The sequence below is a fragment of the Contarinia nasturtii genome, unplaced genomic scaffold (genome assembly GCF_009176525.2).
Source record: "Contarinia nasturtii isolate CC-2019 unplaced genomic scaffold, AAFC_CNas_1.1 Cnas_scaffold_2806, whole genome shotgun sequence".
Lineage (NCBI taxonomy): Eukaryota > Metazoa > Arthropoda > Insecta > Diptera > Cecidomyiidae > Contarinia > Contarinia nasturtii.
In genome coordinates this window covers 608,870-630,515 of record NW_022200123.1, presented here as the reverse complement: position 1 = coordinate 630,515, position 21,646 = coordinate 608,870, and the positions used below count along the sequence as shown (strand labels likewise).

Sequence of the window (21,646 nt, the reverse complement as noted above, 5' to 3'; positions counted from 1 at the left end):
TGACTTTTTGATGCCGCATCAAAGTCATATATTTGAATAGCCATTCATTTGTGCCATTAGTTCATCCAAAAAATCTTAATCCCAAAGCAAGAGAGACCTCAAAAACCCAGAGTAAATGTTTTCAAAGTATTCTTTATCGATGTAGCAAAAATATAGCTTGGTTTAACATGAATGAATTAGTCTCGGAGCTTTTGTACTTTTTTTCAACATTATATATTAGTTTCGACTGCCAACGATTCGCATGATAAAAAAAAACTTTTTTTACAAAGCACCGTTGCTTATATAGTGATATAATCAAATGAAATCAAAATAAATTTCAGTCCGAAAATAGTTTTTTCCTTCCGTCGTTAAGTCAAAACCATAGCATGCGTCACCATTTCTATAGCCCAAAAATTATAGTCAATATCGTACGTCTACCGTTCACTTTGCATACTCAGATGAACAGATAATGAAAATTACCTGAATGAAGCATTTAACCAAACGCATAGAACATACTCGATTTTGTCGTTTTGCCAACCCACAGGCACAATTGTCTGTTTCAACGCAACACCAATCATTACCATTATTATCACAGCATTGCACGCATAAGCGATAAAATGTAATTTTTAAGAGTAAAAACCTCCGATACTTCCTCTTTTTGTAGTCATTTAAAATGCTCACTTGGCTAAATTGCACAAAAAAAGGCAAACACTCACTTACACAGTTGGTTGGTTTATGGTGTTCTTTAACCTTTCAAAGTTGGAGACAAAATTCAAACTCACTTACTACAATTTGGTGTGTTTGTTTAAATGTGTCGTTATATTCAGCTGGATTTAAGCTCGCATACACACGATGATTGTCTAAATAAATCAAAATTCCGTAAGCAGCAAGTAGGTGAACCAGATAGCCCGTACTCAAGTGGCGGTGATCAGGCAAATTGTCTATCAAGTGTTTTTAAGGTGCCAATGACTAAATGTAATGACACATTTCCGCAGTGTCAGTTAAGCGGCAGGTAACATTTGGCCGAATCAGGCAAAATTTCTAATTTTGCCAAATGAGAAAATGAAATGAGTGAAACAACAAGAGATAAGTAGAGACAGAAAGCGACTATGTGAATTATATAGAATGGGACGAACGCAACGTTGTTTACACTTCATTTAACGATTAAAGGTATACGGTCGATCGATGAACTTGGATAATTGTTCAACTCTTTTGTATTTGAAATGACTTGAAACGGGTGCAATTGACATGTGGTATATTTGGTCGTACGCTCTTACTAATGCCAATGCTAATGGAATTCATTTTGGAAGACACCTCAACCAATCGCTTGCTGAATTAATTGAGTGAATTGGTAAATTGGAAATGGAATTGAAACGAATTTCTAGCACAGTTTTATGTGCTTTCAAGTCTGTGAAACTTGATATTCAATTTCTTATTAATGTTTATCGTATTATTCAGGTCAATTAATATTATATTTTTTGAAGTCAATGAAGCGAATTTGGCTCGTTCGATGAAAGTGATTTGCAAACAAAATCTTTGGCGATTAAAGACAATATATCGGTCTGTTGATGCTGTCTGATAGCATGGCCAACTGTTGGCCGCCAACATTCTGGCTGTCTATTAAGTAGGTTGAATCAGCAAATATGCTGCATTCTCAAAATTCATCAAATTGTCTTTTCCATTGTTTGGTCTCACCATTTTGACCTTATTCGTTATTATGGGCTTTGTCTTCTCTTGATTCTCGTTAAAACGATTATTTCCATTTACCCTTTAATATCATAATATTAACTGGTCTGTGATTTCGTGATTGTTACATGCGCCCGAATAAAAATAGATAGGCAGAGAAAAAAACCGAATATTCCATTCAACTTGTGGGTGGCGAATGGAAAAAAAAAATTAACAACGAGACATGGAATCGTCGTTTTTATCTTCTTTGCGACCGAAACCCTTGCGTGAAATTTTGTTTTCAAAATTCATTTATTGTGCACGCATTGAATTTCATTAAACCTTTATCACAACTTTACTGTGAAAAGATAACGATATGATGTCCAATCGACAGCATCAGAAGAAGGAGAAGCAAAAAAAAAACAAGAGAAAAAACAGAAAAAGATGTTTCGCTTGAGAGTGGTATTGTCTCGTTTGTTTATGGGTTGTGCTTAAATTGCGAAGAATAATAGAAACGAAATTCACCAACTTCGGAACTTTTTTATAAGGTCTTTCAAAGTTCATTTTAGAATTGGATGATTTATTCTTTTTCACTAATTGCATCACAAGAGACCCCTTTCGTCAAACATCAATAAGATCCGAAAAGTTGTTCAACAAACTTTATATAAATGATCTACTCTGTTCGGATAACATGCCGCATAACTAATATAATAACTAACAATCCATCAAACATAATCGGACATTCAAACTTTTTGGTCGACGAAGAAGAAGACGAAAAAATGTTGCTGTCGAAAATCAATCTTTGCTAACGTAGACGCATGATCGAAGCACTTGAACCAAAAAGCCAAAAATATTGCGTTATAAATTAACCACTTTTATTTTATGACCGTAAAGAGATTTATGAATGACCGGCAAAACATTCATGTTCATGCACATTGCGCCATTTGTTTGGTGATGTCCAAGTTCAAAACCATTATATTAACAAATACCATAATAAATATTCACCATTAACTGAACCGATAAAATCGAATTCGGACCGCTTCTTTGTCCAACATGACAACAATTTGTGGCACACTGCAAACGATTCAGCGCAACCAAATACGGTTCGTGTATCATATGTGGTCAGTGCCTGGACACACACAAACGCATACATAACACGTACACATACATGAAGCAACGCAATTATGAGATTACGAACCTACTACAGATAATCTTTGGGCAATGCAATTGTTTGCGCTTTCGGAATGCATGTGACGTACAAATAAATGTGATAAGAGTCGTTAAAATAAGATTCAACCGAAAATTGTTAAATATACGAGCAATGTGATCTATTCAGCATTCCATACCAAACCAAAACCATAACAGATATATGAAGAATTTAAGCTAAATATATGGAAGCAGCAAAGAAATCACTCAGCATGTGTGAAATGACAATTGCCAAGAAATGTATACCAAATATCTAACCTATATATATGTTATACTTCATTCGCATTCAAACTGGACAAACGCATTACCCACAATAAATGTTCTATGAAATGGCTCAGACTCGATCCGAATGTCTTGGAAGAAAAAAATTGAAATAAATTCCATTTTTATCCTATTGTGAACCAAAATTTACTGTCGTACAGATTGTTTCGTGTTACAGCTTCACGCAATAGACCAAAAGTATATTCGTGTTTCGATGCGACTCGATGGGGTTTGTGTGTCATGTCATAAGACTAAATATGTGTACGAATACACAGAATTCTACATCATAATCATCTGAATGAATGCTACTCGGATTTGTGTTGTCTTTGGTAAAATGCATGGCCAGTAGAAATTGTATAAACTGTCCTATTCATGACACACGCATCATTCCATGTGTATTGGTATAATTCGATTATTATTAGACTCTTGTCGATTTACTGCCTTCATAAATCGCGTCAATGCCACAGCAAAGACATTTCAGATGGTTGCATCGTTTATTTGAATCAATTTCGAATTCCTTCACTTCACATTCGGTTCATTTTCATTATCGTTTCGTTGGCAATATTTTTACGGCCTAATGCCCAACTTAACGCTGAGCTAAGGATTATCATTTGATGTTCATGCGGACGTGTCAGATATGCTTTGGATACTTTTTCAGAAGAATCTGTATCGTCTATGAGAAGCAAACGGAGTCAAACTTATGTTTCACAAAATTACCACACCAACAAGAACAGTTGATATAACACATTCATTTTGACAACGGCAAGCTTACCATTCGACTCTGAAATCCGGTTTTTTTCCAGGTTCGAATTTCTGTGTCTGGAACACATTTACTAAACCAATTTATACATAGATATATAATATGTGTATAAATTCAGCGATTTTATTATTCGCAGAACTACGCCTCTGTCACATACATGTACTTGAAACTTTGTTTCTCTTTTTGTTTCTTCGCTCCCTTTATGGCTCTTTGCCTTTCGATGCAGAATCATCCACACTCAAAATATCTAGCAAACCAAATGGCATTGAATTACAAACCCACATGAGATGGAGAACATGAGTAACGATATTAAATTACATTAAAGCAGTTAGACAATGGTATTATGTGAATGAGCATGAGCATTTAATACCGGGTGAAAACCATTTTATTTGAGCCGCATATCCAAAGTACTGTGGTCATGCACATTCAAAGTAGGCTCTATGCCATACATTTAATTTGTCGGTTTGTCTGAATGCACATGCATTCAAATTGTTGATGCACACACTCTCCCTCTCTTTTCATATCACATTTCTTATGCGCTGTCAGGCTTTATTGTGATGAGCATAAGTAGCTAAAGTGCTAAATATTAATTTGTCGTTTATTAGAAAATATGCATTGGGATTGTTTTTGTCATCTCTTGTCCTTTTTGTGCGATGCTTGTGGTTATATCGTTGATTCCTTGCAGATATGCGCACGCAAAAATTCCAGAGGGAGGCCTTTTTGTTATGCTGAGGGAGTGTTCGCCCTTCCATATAGCCCTAAAAAATCGAAAGAAATTTTGAATATTTGAAACTGAATACCTAAAAAAGGTTGACGAAGGGGGTATTTATTGTACATCGTGTAGTATAAATTATGACTAGAATTGATCTAATAAAGTTCGAAATTGTTTAAAGTATATACTCATTTTTGTTTAAATTTTCTAAATGGTTGAGGGAGCACTAACCTGAATCTCCCCGTAAGCACGCCTGAATTTGTTGTGCCTGTACATGGCAATGATTCGCTTATGCTGTTCTTGGATTAATATTAACTTATATAATATGCCTTGTGCTTTTGCAAGTATCGAAGCGTATGTTTAACGATGTCTAATGTCAAACGATATGAAAAAAAATTGTCCAAGCTAAAAGCTCTTTGCTTACACCAGCACATGACAGAGTATTTTTTTTTCTTCATTTTATTACACATTCTATACATAGACGACGGATTGCAAATGGAAAAATTCTTTTTGTAGGATATTTTGTCAAAATTCAAAGATGAATTTTCGTTTGAAATAGTAACCAAGCGAAAATCTGTTGCCAAATTCGATGACGATGAAAAATAAAGTAGCGCTGAAATGGTGAGCTAAAGAAAAAAAGAAATCGTCCACACAAAAATGCCGAAAGCGATAAAAATGGGTAAAGTCACAAAAATCCGGCAATTTGCAGCGAGCGAGTAGATAAATTTTAAATGGTTTCTGAAAAACGATTTCATTTTCTTTCGTTATACTTCTTTATGTGTGTGTGTGCATGTGAATTTTTCAGCAGCGAAGAACGAATATCTGCCATGCTAACCAATGCGAGTGGTATGACTCTAGCTCAATATATTTTCGATATAACCAATAAATGCCATTTGTATTGTTTCGTTTCTTTTATTCACCGGAATAATTTTGAAAATACGAGCAAAAATTTGAATGTCGACCGAACCATATATGTAGTATTCGTGCAATGCCATTTGTCATGAAATTCATTTATGCATTTTACAAAAGCGCATTTTATACGATACCCCAAACGTCTGTGGGGTGCAATATTTTTCTATTTGAAGTACATATATGGAGATTGAACAATGCATAGAAAATGTAATTTTAAGTTGCTTGGCATAGAATTGTTGACCAGACACACACACACACATTCATTCAAATAAGTAACAAATGTCTCACCACGCTCAAACAATGCGATGGGTGCTTTGTTAGCGCTTTGCGGAATTCGTGGCACTTGTGTAATCGATTGAACTGCATACTAGAATTCAATAAGAATGTCTCGATGCTCGATCGGCATCGATACACACAATTTACAAGCCCACTGTGATACGTTCTCTTTCTTCTTCTTTTTCATCGGGATTTTATTGTCATTGTCGATTCACATATTGCCCTTGCATATATCGAATTCAATACAAAAACTTGAAACAATACGAAATGGAATGAAACCCATTCGAAGACACGTGGTTATGTTGTCGTTGTAACCGAAAATGCTTGACATATGGACCAGTGCAAATATAATAAAAAAAATCGTGCTGCACTCATTTTGTTTCATTTCGATTTGTATTGGATGTATTTTTTTGTACATTCTCAAAAAGTATTGGCTCAATTTCAATGATGAAAGTATTATAAACACATGCGGTGTGATCGGAAATTACGTTTTTTTTTTCGGCGTTCGTGAGCAAAATTTCTTGTGCACATTTGTGTTAATGATACAATCATTCTCTCGCCGCATTTACACGTTCGCACACAACCAAATGCAAACATGCTCGGAATGAGCTCATGGGCTGCGGTTTTTCAACACGCATATTTGCACTCATTCGACATCATCGAAACATTAGTCCATCCGTTACTGTTGGCTGGCTACACTTAAGCAAATGTAATCGAAATGAATGCAAAATAAATGGAATTGTTCGAATCTTTCATGCAAATAGAATTGGCTGTGTGTGAAGGGAAAATTGCTATACTATATGACACATTTGACTGGACACGCAGGCAATTTCGTCGAATTCGCAACGATAATTTTGGTTCCAACATCAATTTTTACTCGATCGATTTTCTTTATAGCCAATTTGACATTCGTTTGTGCTGCGTTCAAATCTAAGGTTATTAAACACTCGCTGAACTGAAATACAGTTGCCAGAAAGGAGTAAAACTTTTTTTTCGTTGTAAAAATGGCTATCACACACATAAAATATTGTAATTCATACCACTAATATGGTAGAAGCATATTACATACATACACAGATATATCGATACTTGTCTGCACGAGCAATGGTCGCACAACAATCCGGGTGTAGTTCATATAAGCGGCCTTCTCCGCATCGTGAACTGTACACACAACTATGTATATATCGAAAATGTACAAAGCTTATCCGCAGTCGGAGCCACTGAGCAGTACATACACATAAATCCTCAATCCACAAAACCACTATTTTCGTTGTACTTGATGGATATTGTTTTTTTTTTGTTGGTTCAACATCTTTCTCACGCTCTCGCTCTCCATTTCGTACATTTTTGTTTGGGTTGATTTCGCAGTGATCATGATTCGTTTTGAAAGTGCGATTTAGATGGTATTACGTCAACGGCAATGGGGTCGGCATACCTATCTATTGAGCACTACCATCATCTTTCTATAACACATGGTACGAGAGGGAAAAAAAAACTCAAGCATCGTTTTGAAAATATCTCATCGCATGAAAGAAACGTGGCCGAACCACACCCAAAAAATTCACATTTTCACACACAAAGACACAAATACACACACACACACAAATGTACCACACTCATATAATTCGAAATTCGAATAAGTATAAGAGCACGATGTGACGACATATAAAAAAATTTCTATCACAAACTTATAAAATGCTCGAATTTTTGGCTGCAAAACGAGAAATGCAAGCATTACGAACTATGTTACCATAAAACGATATATGGTGTCGACGTCAGAGTGAACAAAGCGTGGTTTAAGCGATGAAGACAAAGGGGGTGGGGAGAGAAAGAAAAAATCGCCCGGATGAATAAAATCAAATGAAACATATCATATATGTTCGCTTGTGTTTGGTGTTGTTGTCTTTCGGCAAATAGAACTCTTTGCCAAACATTGTGAAAAATGTGCAAACGAAAATGTGCTTTGAAATGCTTTTCCCCTTTTATTCATTTAGCAAATTGAAAGTAACGATGATCCTTTACCATTTCGAACAGTTGGATATAGCATGTGAGCATCTAAATTTCAAATCACCACATAAATTGCTTGAAACCACATACAAATACAGACCAAAGAACGAAAAAAAATGTCTTTCAGACTGGCGATTACATCTATCGTAATTCGGCTCAGTCGCAGCGTTGGTCACCAACATTATATTTACTTAGCATAGCATAATTTTTTTAAATGACCATTTACCCAAATTATGAGTTTTGAGAAAGCGAGAGAGAGAGAGAGCAAAGTGATATTGTTTTATTTGAATTTGTCAAATGGAAATAAACGTTATTGTTTTGTTTGATTTTAACATAACAAATATGGAATGGAATCTAAAAATCAAGTGGTCATACAAAACCATTTGTGACTTTGTGTACTTTCATTTAAGATTATTTCATGCCAAAATTCACCTGAATAGTGTGCGGTGTGCGCTCTAAAAAGCAAACAAGCCAAATCTGATGAAATCCAAAGGTTATTCAGGTTACTCACACAATCCAGTTGCCTTGGCAATACTCTGTGGTTTTGTGTAATAAAAGTATTGTTTTTTTCCTCGATTTTTTTGCTCGTTCTCATCGATATTGACTGTAATGTAATAACCATATAATAAATAGCTTTTGGGTTTATACGTTCTAAATTGCAACAATACGAATCAAGAACTGGTACGAACATTCTGTGAAAACAAGTAGGACTTTAAATTGCATTTGTTTTTGTTTTCCGCATTTCATTATCATGAATTGTTTATCGTACTGTATCGAGTTGTATTCTATCAAACCCGATTGGATTCGATACACGGCTATTGGATGGGATATGGATTGCATGTGGTTTTCGGTCAATTTTTCGATTTTGATATCAATGACTTGTCATTCCAAGGCTAAAACTATTTATATGCAATCATTTCAAACCAAATCCAATGCAAGATCATTTGGTTGAATATTTCTCGGCTAACTGAAAGATGGATTTACATTGTTTGATTCGACTGCGGTTTTGCATGACAATTTAATAAGTTTTCTGTTCATCAAGCTCGTGACAATGATGCTTTCTATAAAGTTGATTTAATTATTAAATTCATTTGAATATCTGTGTTTCATGAATTCTAAGCACTGACAACGATTGAATGTTTTGGCCACAATTCCAAACCAAAAATGTCATTTGCTCGACATTTTTTCACAATTTCTCAAAATTCGATTGCTCTCTCGAAATGAATACAATGTTTGAACACTGAATATAACAAACAGAATTCATCGAATGAAACACATAACATTTATATAGTGTGCGCAATAAAATTAAATCCAATGGAATTGACATTTGCTACTTATATGCCATTATTACTTTGCAGAGATATAGATTTTCTTTTATTTGTCAAACGGATTTTTGATTTTGACTTCAGTTGAACGCACTCAGTGAGCGCACTTAGTGAATTTATCAAACCAAATCATTTTTCGACATTTTATAGTATACATTCATTTACGAGAAATCTATTTGCCAATTTATTGCAGTTATTTAGAAAATAATTTGTGTTGGAATCAATGGATTTGGGTCTGCAATGATAAGCAAAAGAAAGAATCTGTTTGAATGTAAAATCAATAGTGCTCTCCAACTTTTTCATCTCGTAAAGCCGTGGATCAAGTGCAAAAGAGATTGAATCAAGCTTAACTTTTATACTCGAATAGAAAAAAAACATATAAAATGCAATCTGAACCTTCTTCCTTTCATATTTTATCGTTTTTTATGTTTTCAAAGAATCGATATCGATTCATGTCGCATCCGAGTATAACATTTTATAATTGCATCATTTTGTGGCATTGGGACGCATATAAACCAGTATATCAGAGATGATATGTGAGACGATAACCAGCTGCAGTTTGACCATGGTCGATGGTTTTATGCAAATTAAATTCGTTTTGTTTGTACACTTCCACATCATAATAGTGTAAATACTTGAAATTGAATTTTATTACATTGGATTATTTGATGAAGAATACGGTGCTACCAGCACTATTTATTTGATTGTTGTAATGGTGATTTTAACACTAGGGGATAACCGTGAATTGCAGATCGAATAATTTATAATAATAAACGCTATTTCTCTCTATTTTTCACTTATTCAGCTAGTATTCCTACTAGTTTGTTCTAATAAGCAAAAAATAGCAAATTTCTCTAGTACGTCAAAAATATTGCATACGTCAGATTGACAGCATGATCGAATAACTGAAATGTGTTTACGTAAATGTTTCAAGTTGACACTTTCAACGTGTATATTTGAAGCAGGCACTAGCGTATACGTTTTCAGTAAGAAATCTGTCATCAAATCTACATTTCCGATTGCAATTCGTAAATTGTAGTTAATACAGATGAAACGTGCTTGGTTACGTGCCATTGAATATATTTTTATTTAAAAATGGGAAAAAGCGTATTTAACTACATATTTTGACACATTTTAGTTCAACACTATTCAATTAGTTTGTTTTGTGAATTTTATTTTAATTAATTATTTCAATAAATTCAAGAATAAATGCTTACTAAAGTATATACGTGTACAGTGCTAATTCTGCTATTTATTGCTAATTTCGCTATTTTCTTCATGTAAATTTCCCTATTTTTAACAAATACTTTGTATTTAACATCAGTGTGGATGAAATATTTAACAAGACTTCCATTTATTTCAATATTGGAACATTTGAATTTGATATCACATTAACATTCGTTCAAAATGAAACAGATTCTCTGAAAAACTAAATGTCTATACATATATAATTTTTTTTCCATTGAATTGATATAAAATGGAATTTAAAGTTATTCTATTGCATTGTTTGGACTTGTGCTTCTGGATATATACACACCACAATTGAAAACTTTATCTCCGAATCAATTTCGCAGCCGGGAATCAATTGAGAAATACAAAAGATGACAAGTGCATAAGAAATGTTGCATTCATCACCATGGGTATATGTGTACTTCAATTTAAACGGTATAATCGAAATTCTTTGTTTGAGCATTTGCTAATTTTCTAGTTTATCGCTTTGAAAAACTTTTGTACGAATGTGTGTTGATGCTTACAGTTGAATCAATTACTCTGCACACTGTATTTGTTTGATGGATAAATCGAGAATTATCCAACGAATTGAATGTCGGCAAAGGCGAACTTATTTGGAATTTCATTTATCTTCAAAATACATATCAGTATGCAATGCACAAAGCTTTAGAAGCGGAAAGTCTTAAGTTGGAATTAGTTTTCACTCAAATTCCATGTTCATTTCATTCCGTCACATTCGACGAATCCAATCATTTTGATGTCAAGTCTTTATCATTCAGCCTATTTCTTAACTCTGATACCCATTAAAATTTCCATTTGCATAGAAAGTTTTTTTCTTCATTCCATATGATCTTAATACCATCAACTTTTCAATACTTCGAAAACGAGAGTCTTGAACATTGAAATCCTTTTACAACTTTTACATCCGATGCTTCGATACGACAAGCTGAAGCTGAACTTCATCTTTTTAAACTGAAGACAGCTCACGTAATGAGATAACGAATGTTATTCGCATTTTCGTAAGAGAAAGACGGAAGGAGAGCAAAACATATGCTGAAGTATATATTCAAAGCAACGAATGAGACTGAGAATAGTGAGAGAGCACAAGATCGAGCAGGACATGGAAGGAAATAAAAGAGAGAAAAAATGGACAAGATGAAAATAGCATAATTCTCTTTTTTTGCATCATATAAAGAGAAATGTATGTTGAAATCTATTTTTCGTTCAAAAAGGCAACGATTCGAAAGTTTTTGCATCGTTATTGCAAATATTTTCTCCATTCAATTTGCATGTCTATTTGATGGACCACAATAAATAACAAGCAGCAGCCACCCATAGAAGAACAGCAATAAAATAGAAAAATTCCGAAATATTTCAGACTTTAGAAGCAATCAGCATGAATTATTGAATTAGCCGACCTTCCAAAAAGAGACATAACCAAATAAGGCTATTTCCTTTTTGAAGTCGAACTTTATTTTCGGTCTGTATCTGTGTCTTTCTTTGTGCGTGTGCGTGTGTGTGTGTGATGATGAAAATTTGTAAAATTTTCAGTCATTTTGTTCGTGAGCTGCAAATAATGGAGTCATAAGACTTCAAAAATGTCCAGTGCTGCATTTTAAATGAATCGGAAATTGTACGGTCAAAAAGCGTTTGCATGTTTATTGATGAAAAGAAAATTACAGTAAAAGTTAAAAAGAAACTTTTCTTTGAATAATTTTTCGGTGTCAGTAAAATGCAATGTCGTATTTCCGTTGCGATTGCACTGGAAAATTACATCATGATGTCAAATTTCATTCGGTACTATTGCGAAAAGTTTAAAATTTGAATGTACAAAACGCAATTTTTCTCGTCTAACATTCACTTCATCATGGTCTTGTTTTCGTTTGCATAAAAGCAGATGAAATTAACCTGGAATGAGACAAAAAAAGAACACAGAGAAAGTGCATCTTCTGTTGGCATTCTTTCAAAACTCCGAATTGAACATTCTCTTTTTTTCTTCAAGCAACTTATTCGCTGCAGAACTATTTGGTATTTCGATGTATGAAAGACTTTTTATTTATGCCAGTCGTCAAAGGGAATTGCACAGCCATTGAGTTGCAAAATTTTATTAATACTACCCACTTCTCATTTCAATCATTTGCGTTCAACTCGGAGATTTGCCTCCTCCGATGAAGCCAGTAACAAATTCTATTACTGAACGAACAAAAAAAACAACAAGTCATATGTATAACCCAGTGAAAGATTCATGCAATGCACTCTTTCAAATGTTAAAATACGACGGTTGGTTTTCAATTTCCACAAAAATATCGCCTAACAGCCAAACGGGAGCTTGATTTAATTTCCGTTTTCATTTGCACATAGTTTTTTATATGCTCTTCCTATTGACTAATATGATTTGCTATCCACTTTTTTTCATCACTGAATTTTTCTTCATTCACAGGAATGGCAGGATTATAAGCTGAAATGGAACCCCGATGATTATGGCGGTGTCGAAACATTACACGTACCATCCGAACACATTTGGTTACCGGATATTGTATTATACAACAAGTGAGTATCGTAATAGTAAAACACATTTATGTTGGTATCATTTACAGAATTTGAGGTTCGAAATGGTCATAGGTCAGCCATAGGTTAAATGGAAGTGCTTCTCTTTTCATGCCATTTGCCTTTTTTTGTATTTTCACTGAAAGCTAGTTTTTAATTCACTTTTCTTTTTTTCTTGAATTAATGACGTTTTGTAACTTAATTGGGCATTCCTAGTGATGACGGTCATTTGAAAAAAAAATTATTCCGGAGAATTTTTCGGCATTTTAGGCTCCTTTTTTTATTTTTCATTTTTGACCACTGTATTCTTTGTTAACAAAATTATGAGTATTTTTCGAGAAGAATGTTTTTTAATACTTAAAGTTTCGCAAAGTACTCTTTTCGTCCTTTCGCTTTTCATATAAAAGAAAATTCTTGAATTTTCAAATCAAAATAATTGCGAAAAATTTTAATCCGTTTCTATGAGACTGTACAGTGTACACAATGCATGAGTAATCCGTATTATTAGTTAATTTCAAAGACAACATAGTGGGTTTTTTTTTCGAACCTTTAATCATTTTGATTACTTTAGTTTTATCCAAAATAAAAATAAAAAAATGGCATCAACTTTTATTCTATTTTGAATTCCTGATAAACTCAATACGTTATGACTTAAGTCAATATTGTGTGATGGGGCTGGATTATCTTGAATTAATGAAGGGTAGATGTGTTGATAGATACCAAAATACTCATCCTTAAACAACATCTTCGATAAATTGATATAATATGAATTAATCATTAATCAAGCGTATCACATCCTGATCGTATAAAATTGTGCATATATTGATTTAACTATCTATTTATACAATGTAATATTGCTGGTGAAATGTATACATTATAAGTATTACAAGTATCACATTGTTTATATAAGAGATAAAGAGTATATCCCCATAACACTTTTAATGATGATGAAAACTATACAGCGGATAAGCTTCAACCATTAAGAAATTTACTTTGCTTCAATCATTCTAAAATTACTTCTATGTTTATAGATTCATTTTAACGCATATGATAATGTATTTCGTAGTCCCTTTTGCGAATTAAGTTTTTATATCACAAAATTCGGGTGATAATGAATGAAAAAGCGATTTTATTCGGTGTTAGGTAAATTAAAAACTTTTCCAACAAAAAAAGTGTCTAATTAATTATCGTCTCCAGTTACCTATGCTTTGTAATATTCAACGTTAAATATTCAACATAATAGATTGTGACAGTTCTGTGGGTTCAAACCAATGACCTCAAACCCGTTTTTGATTGTGTAATAATAGAAAGAGATCGTGTACCAAATCTAATCCTTTTGAGAAAAAAAGTGTTCTCCTTAATCCTTCGGACAATAGGTAATGATTGCCTTCGAGAAAATCGAATAAGTAACAAAAACTACATTGGACATGATCCCATGATGTGAGTGCAGCTCTTTTTATCTTCTGTATAGCAATGTTAGCCAATGGATTTTTGCTTGCTCAGCACACACAGACACACTCATGCACGCACACAAGAAGTGATGTGTAAAAACTTGGAAATGTATTTTAATGTGCTTGAAAATGGATTCAGTTGTATAAACGAAAAACTATTCTATATAGAGGTATACAGCTATTTGGTTATGACCACACCAGTTTTTGAAATTGTCGTTGAACCATAGATAAGATGTAACGTAACCAACGAACATGACCAAGAATTGCTTGCAGCATCAAGATTACAATTTTGCGAAAGGAAACATTTCGATTTCGCTATTTAACGACATTTACGAATCGCAGAACGTTTTATTGCATTTTCAAACGTGAAACAGTCCAATTGAATATTTCGTTTGGCAGGAAATTGAAAGAATTTCATGTGGGTTTGATGTTGATTTTTTTTGTTTGGAAGGAGCTTAATCAAATACTATTGACGAATCTATCCTCAAAACATACCGTATGTCTGTTGGCAATAACATTTCTATTTACCAAATGACAGAACGACGACAACAGATTATCAATAAAATGTCTACCGTTGCAAACGAACAGGATATGCACTCATGATTTACACCAGATTACCAATAAACATGCAATATAATAGTTGCGCTGTCAATGGCTTTTACGTAATCGCAAATACTTTTGATATGTTATTTCAAATGAATTGACGGTGCTAATGCACTTATAACTGACATTGTTGGTTGCTGTGTGCAACATCAATTTTTTCACTGAATCAAGACAAAAAAGACTGACCATTTTACGGCAACGGTGTTAAAAGTGAGATATATAACTGACAAGTACATTATGAGGGATAATCCAAATGGCAATTTTCAAATGCTTTTTCTTCATCTACCTTTCGTACACATTTTCGAAATTAAATGTCTAGAGTATATTAAACTTTTGTATTTAAAAGTTAGAAAACAAAACCGTGCACAAATTATTTCAATGTTGTAAAATAATTGGATCACAACTGGGAACTTGTTGAGCGTAACTTAATTGAAGAATTGTTTGTCGAATACATTAGCGTTTTTAATATATTCATCGCATTGATTAGTCATAAACAAATTAGCAAGGTATATTCTGTGCTCTTGACGATTTTCATTCAATGCACTAAATTGCCAGACATGATGCAATTTAACAAACCAACCGAATTTTATATTTTCACATTGGTCGTAAACCAATTACGTTCGCTGTAATATTATGTATCCGATGATGAGGTATACGATGGCACTCATTGCTATACAACAATAATAAAAGTTCATTTTACGAAAAGAAGATTAATTTCATTATTAGAGCGGTGGATGAAGTGACGACTTCAGAAGAAATGCTTTCATATTCTTTATTGTCTCAACGGGCACATTATTCTTCAACACAGACAATGCAATAATGTAATATTACAAACTGAAGCAATTATTATCCAAGCTGGTGCACATTTCAGACTTTCTGATCATACATTTTTTTATTTTCTTTAGCATTGTTGAAACTGTCGTAGAGCATAAAATATTGTGCGCATAAATGAAGTTGTCAATAGATTTTAACTTGAAACATTGAATTACAATCATTTACTTCTATCTGAAATGCTCCGTAGCCGCAGGAAGAACCTCGCAACCGTTCCGTACCGATGATATTTCATAGAAATATTTATCATGTAACTGGTAATATTGTTGCCTCATCCAACAAATTAGTGCCGAAGTGTGTTGAGCTTAATTCAATTTTGATCTCAGTGACAATATCTTGGAAAAGGAGTCAGTTGTTATTTAAATATTCCGTTTGTCTGGTATTTGATCGCAACGAAATTGACATGAATGCAGACCCAATGAATGTTGGATACGAAGATAAAAGCACTTTAGACATAGTGCAGAGGTAACATGAGCTTTGGTGTAACTTGAAATATTCTCAAGAATATTTAATTGACAACCTCTCTAAGTTGCGCAAATAATAATAGCATCAATTTAATCTGAACTGTCATCGGCGAAAATAACTTTTTTCGATGACAAAAATACATGAACTGTAGAAATAATTGCTTTAATAGAATTGAATTTAAAGGGCAGCTGCGACAAATAACCAGAGAAAAAAAAATAATTTAAAGAAATAAACTGTTTCATTTTAAAGTAAAAAGACTTGTGCACTAGTCATAAAATCGTGTTGTACTGTTTCTGTACAGTGTCATATAGTCTTAAAATAAACTATTTGACAATAAAATAACTGTTTATTGCAGTTCTTCAGTGAAATTGTTTCTTTTAACTTGAAATTACGATTTAAAATAAATTTGTCTGTTAAATTTGGTGCAAATATTATTATTTTTCGCATTGCTAGCACAAAAAAAATCTGAACCAAAGTTGACAAAAAAAGTTTTTACCCCAATTGCGGCAGTCGTAAATTCAAATCGAAAACTTTTTTTTTAAATCATGGTCCTTCTCACACCATTGCATTTGGTTGCCAAAAATGTGGAACATAATTTATTACTTTTTGACATAATTTATGATAACATGACCACATCGGATCGCTTCATTTTTTTCATTATATTGTGAATGGGATTATTTTTTGGAAGTAGTTTCGCATATGCATATAAAAATATGTTAATGTCATTTGATATGGCGCCTCCTGCAACCAGAAATGATATCTGCTTCAATTTTGTAGAAACATTTTAACATTTACACTATAACGCCTTTGGTTACCTGGCTTGCACTTTGCAATTGCATCTCTTTTTTTATCAAATATTTGGCGTCCCCCTTGAGTTTCAACGGTATATTCAATTGCGGAGTGTATATCACAGTTTATATGAGTAGTTTGGTTTGAAGTGGAACTTAACATTTTGTTTGGTGCATTTGAAAACTTATAAACGTTTCTATTTTATGAGTTGGCTTGATCATAATTTGATTTTTATAGTGGCCACTGGCCAGACATGGCCAAAGAGTTCCAATTAGAGTAGTATAGTTCACTCACCCACATTTAACCAAAGCATTTTAGTGTTTAGTTGAGTTGGGAGTAAAAACGTTTGCTTGATTCGCAGTCAAAAGTTTTCATTTTGTGTCAAATGTTGTCGACAAAGCATTTTAAAATGGGGAATTGTGCTAAATATATATATAGATGTTTTAGTATAAAGTTAACTATCGTAAATAACTGCTTCAAAAAGCTGGCAAGTTCACTTCAATTCGTGATTTTTAAGGGCTTTTTTTAATCTTGAACTTCTGAACTCTGATTTTTTTATTCTTAGCTGTAACCTAAAAACCTTTGCCAATAACAACTTTTTTGCGGTTGTTCTCAATGAAAATCGAATTAATTTACTGTTCAAAAAGTTTTTAATGAGTTTCGAAATAATTTTATATTTATTAATGAAATAATAGCCAACGTTAAGTCCATGGCAGATATTTTTGGTATCGGTCGGTTGATACACTTTTAACAAAAGATTGCGCATACATAAACCAACAACCGCTTATTTGTTTCAATGCGACGAATATTGCTGGGCCCTTAGAATTAAAGTGAAGCAACATCAAATTCACGTCACAAAAACATCTAATGAAATCATGTGTAATTAATTATTAATTAATAGTGTACACAATAAAAAAAAGTTTGAAATTGTTTAGCCCGTAGAAATATGAAAAGTAATTTTATCCTTTTGTTAATAAAAGATTGAAAATATTCGATATTTGATAGTTTTCGGATTGGAAAAATAAATGTTAAAAAGTTTGTCACTACCGACGGCAATTCGAATCAGGATTGAAAACTTGTGTTTGACGAAAAAAAGTTTTTATTTGATAAATGACAGAAATAACATGGATTCATCTTAAATACTTGTATATATGGGTATAGCTTCGGAAACCAATCAAATATTGTGGAAATTGATTCCTTTGTGATTCGACCATATTTTATATTATTTTCAATATTTATAGTTGAAAATGTGTTGAAACTTGAAATCCATTTTTCTGTCAACATTTTTGTTTTGTTGGCGGCATGTCTCCAAAGACACAAATATATAGTGAATTGAATGCCAACAAAGTGCTTATGTTTAAATTAAATTTCAATCAAGCGTAGAAAACTCAACGTTTCATATCCGGAACCTGTATCCATGCTATTTGTTACATATTCGTTTATTTTACTTTGTCAAAACTTTTCACAAGTGTCGAGTTCAATTTTTTTTACTTTCGATTACATTTTATAAGTTGTGATGCTTTGAAATGAATTGGCTGATCTATGGCGATTTTTCAACGAACTAAAAATATCAATTCAGTAGTTCTATCCAATTTTTCAACATTGTTTCATTTATATTCTCTCCCTCTTCTTTTTCTATCTGTTTCGTTGCATGCCACCCATCATCGGAATCGTTTTGCTGGGAAAACCGAATAAAAACATGAATATAATCACCTGTCGATGTGCAATGCGGCGTTCATGTTCAATGGAAAATGTACCATGCCGTTCGACTGTATTATCATCAACAACGTTGTCACGCTGAATTCAAATATAATTTGTCATCGGTTTTTTTTTCGCCGCATATATCATGTTTGCTTCACACCAAAAATCGCTCGCTGTTTGCATCCCTGCTAATGGAATACTGCGCGCATTCACACTCAATAATCAACTTGTCTTGTCACTTCAATCATACCCCATGTCTCGCATGATTTTTACACCGCAACTTTTTGACTACAACCAACACAAATTCAAATCAAAAATTATAATCGTCAAATTGAACACACACACACACATCCGCCATCATGAACAATACGTACGCAAACTATAGTGCCGATGGAAATTATGAAGTGACAATAATGGTATGTACGATGCTCCAACCAATTTTCAATGTGCCTTTTTTGTAATATATGACTTTTTATGAATTTTCAATTTTTTTATAGACAAAAGCAATTTTACATCACACTGGGAAAGTTAGGTGGAAACCACCAGCCATTTATAAATCATTTTGTGAAATTGATGTAGAATATTTCCCATTTGATGAGCAAACATGTTTCATGAAATTCGGATCATGGGTATGTATCGGATGAAAACAATGCGTATAATTGCAACTGAAAACTTTAATTTTATTTATATTTTTGTGTCTTTTATATGCAAATCGTCTGGAATTACATCGAAACCTTCAATTGATCAACTCTTTATGCTGCAATCAACGGGGAACTATTACATAAAACAAAACGTTCAACACTTGATGATATAATGTGAATAGACATATGACGGTTATACTGTACGTATAAAGCTTCAAATTATAGAGCATAGATACATTTTTACATGGAGCGTGAAAATTTACCTTTAAAATAGTCTGGGGCATTGGTCTTTATGATTTAATTTAATTGCATCCAAAATTGCCTTTATTCGTTTAATAGTTGATCACACAAGAAACAAAACTGATAAATGACCCACCTACAGAGCTTTGTAAGGTTTCTTCAGAAATTGGCGCTCATAAATTAGATTTGAAAGAAACATTTGGTGTTCGGAAGATTTTCTGTCCAAATATTTAGGAGGAAACCAAATTTTATATTTTACTGAGTTTATGACGCCATTCATGTGCTAGTTTTTTACTAGTATTTCTAATATTTTCTGGCTTGAATAGCCACATGAGCTTTTGAGTGAATAGTATTTACTAAATACCTGATTGTTTTCTTCTTAGACAAGTAAACTGCAACTTCTACTACTTTCTCCCTTGTCATTGAACATTGAGAGTCAGTTCCGATAAGTAATGTATATGGGTTTTTGTCGAATACCGGAAATTAATTTATTAAACGAAGTTTATGTACGTTGACCGTTAGTAAAAACAATTTAAAACATTTGGTGATACCTCAGGTAATGCAAAAATGTCACAAATCAATTTGGTCATGCATAACCAATTTGGAAATAGAGAAAATTGCATGCACCGACCGAAGTACACGCTGAACTAATAAACACAAAAAGTGCATGGGACAATGATGAAAAAATCATCAGATGAATCGCCATCATAGTATTAAAAGAGTAACGAACTCACATAACAGTGTCGTTGAGTCAGTGTTAGTTGCTTGGTCATCTATTGGTACACTCATTTAAACTGTTTATATTTGTTTTTGTTATATTTAAAAAAGCCATAAAAGACGGAACAAAATAACGCAAACTCCAATATATATTGAGATTAAAAACGTAAAGTTGGTGTAAAGTTTTGCGAATATGCATTTAATTTTTGCCATTGCGATATTTTCGTATTATGCACAGAAAAAAAAATGTTTTTTTCTTCTCGTTGGTATAATATTTTTCATTTTTACTTTTTTGATTCTGTGATTTGGTTACATCGCTCATCGAGCGTGGTACATTTGCAATTTGCGCTTGCACTGATGTTTAATTGACTGTGAATGAATGAATTTGTACCGAATAAATAGCGATGCTGCTATTGCACTTGCCAACGTTACACACACACACTCGCATTCATTGTTAGTGAAGCGTGACGTGATGCAAATTATTTTTTACCAAATGGATATTAATGACAACGACAATTACATTTACATAAAGTAATGACAACTATCACGGCAATATAAGCAGCGCATCGTTTTCAATATGAAATGATGAACGCTTGTATTTTATCGTTGAAATGTATCAAACACACCGAAATTATGCCCCATAAGAGACTGTATAAAATGCAAAACTATAGCACTGCTAGCGCCACTACGGACAATTATGGAGTTCTAGTCCGTTGGTTGCAACTGAGAAAATGTCTTTTCACTATTTGGCGGCAACTTAGTGTAGATTACATTGAATTCCGTCGTGGCGCTAGCAGTGTGACAGTTTGGGCATAATTTCGGTACGGTATCAAAAGTGCGATACTTTTTTTTTCATTGATTTCGTTGGTTAGCTTCGACTCCCTCTCTTAACTGTTTCGCATCCATTCAACCCGCAAAGATTAATAAATTTTAAATTCATCGAATGCACTTCGAATACTAGTGTCTCGTGTATTTCCGAACTTACTTTATTCATGAGCTGCAACCAGTGGTGCACACATATACATACTTTAAATCAGATTATATGGCATTGTAATCGGCATGCAAATAAGGGTATTGAAATCAGATACAATTAAACACTAAAATCATTTACACGTAATCAATTCAGAAATCGATGACGACGATAATATTTGCTGAAGAACAAGATTCAATAATCGAGTGTCAAACTAAAGCGTTTCATAAATAGTGAGGATGAGTCACATTTGTAATTTACCACCAACTAATCCGTGATAATATCAATCACATTTCAAATGAGACTTTAATATGCAGAGTATTGCTCAGCGCTGCTGCCATCCACAGCATATTAAAAT

The 21,646-nt window shown here is 33.3% G+C and overlaps 1 protein-coding gene across 1 annotated transcript in view; it reads left to right on the top strand.

Moving 5' to 3' along the window:
- The window catches only part of LOC116349236 (acetylcholine receptor subunit alpha-like 1), a 151,706-nt gene that overhangs the window by 118,232 nt on the left and 11,828 nt on the right, over positions 1 to 21,646 (top strand). Inside the window, exons 6-9 of the mRNA XM_031780580.1 lie at positions 12,774 to 12,883; positions 19,106 to 19,136; positions 19,218 to 19,349; positions 19,544 to 19,561. Coding sequence (XP_031636440.1) covers positions 12,774 to 12,883; positions 19,106 to 19,136; positions 19,218 to 19,349; positions 19,544 to 19,561 — 291 coding nt within the window. The remainder of the gene's footprint in view (positions 1 to 12,773; positions 12,884 to 19,105; positions 19,137 to 19,217; positions 19,350 to 19,543; positions 19,562 to 21,646) is intronic.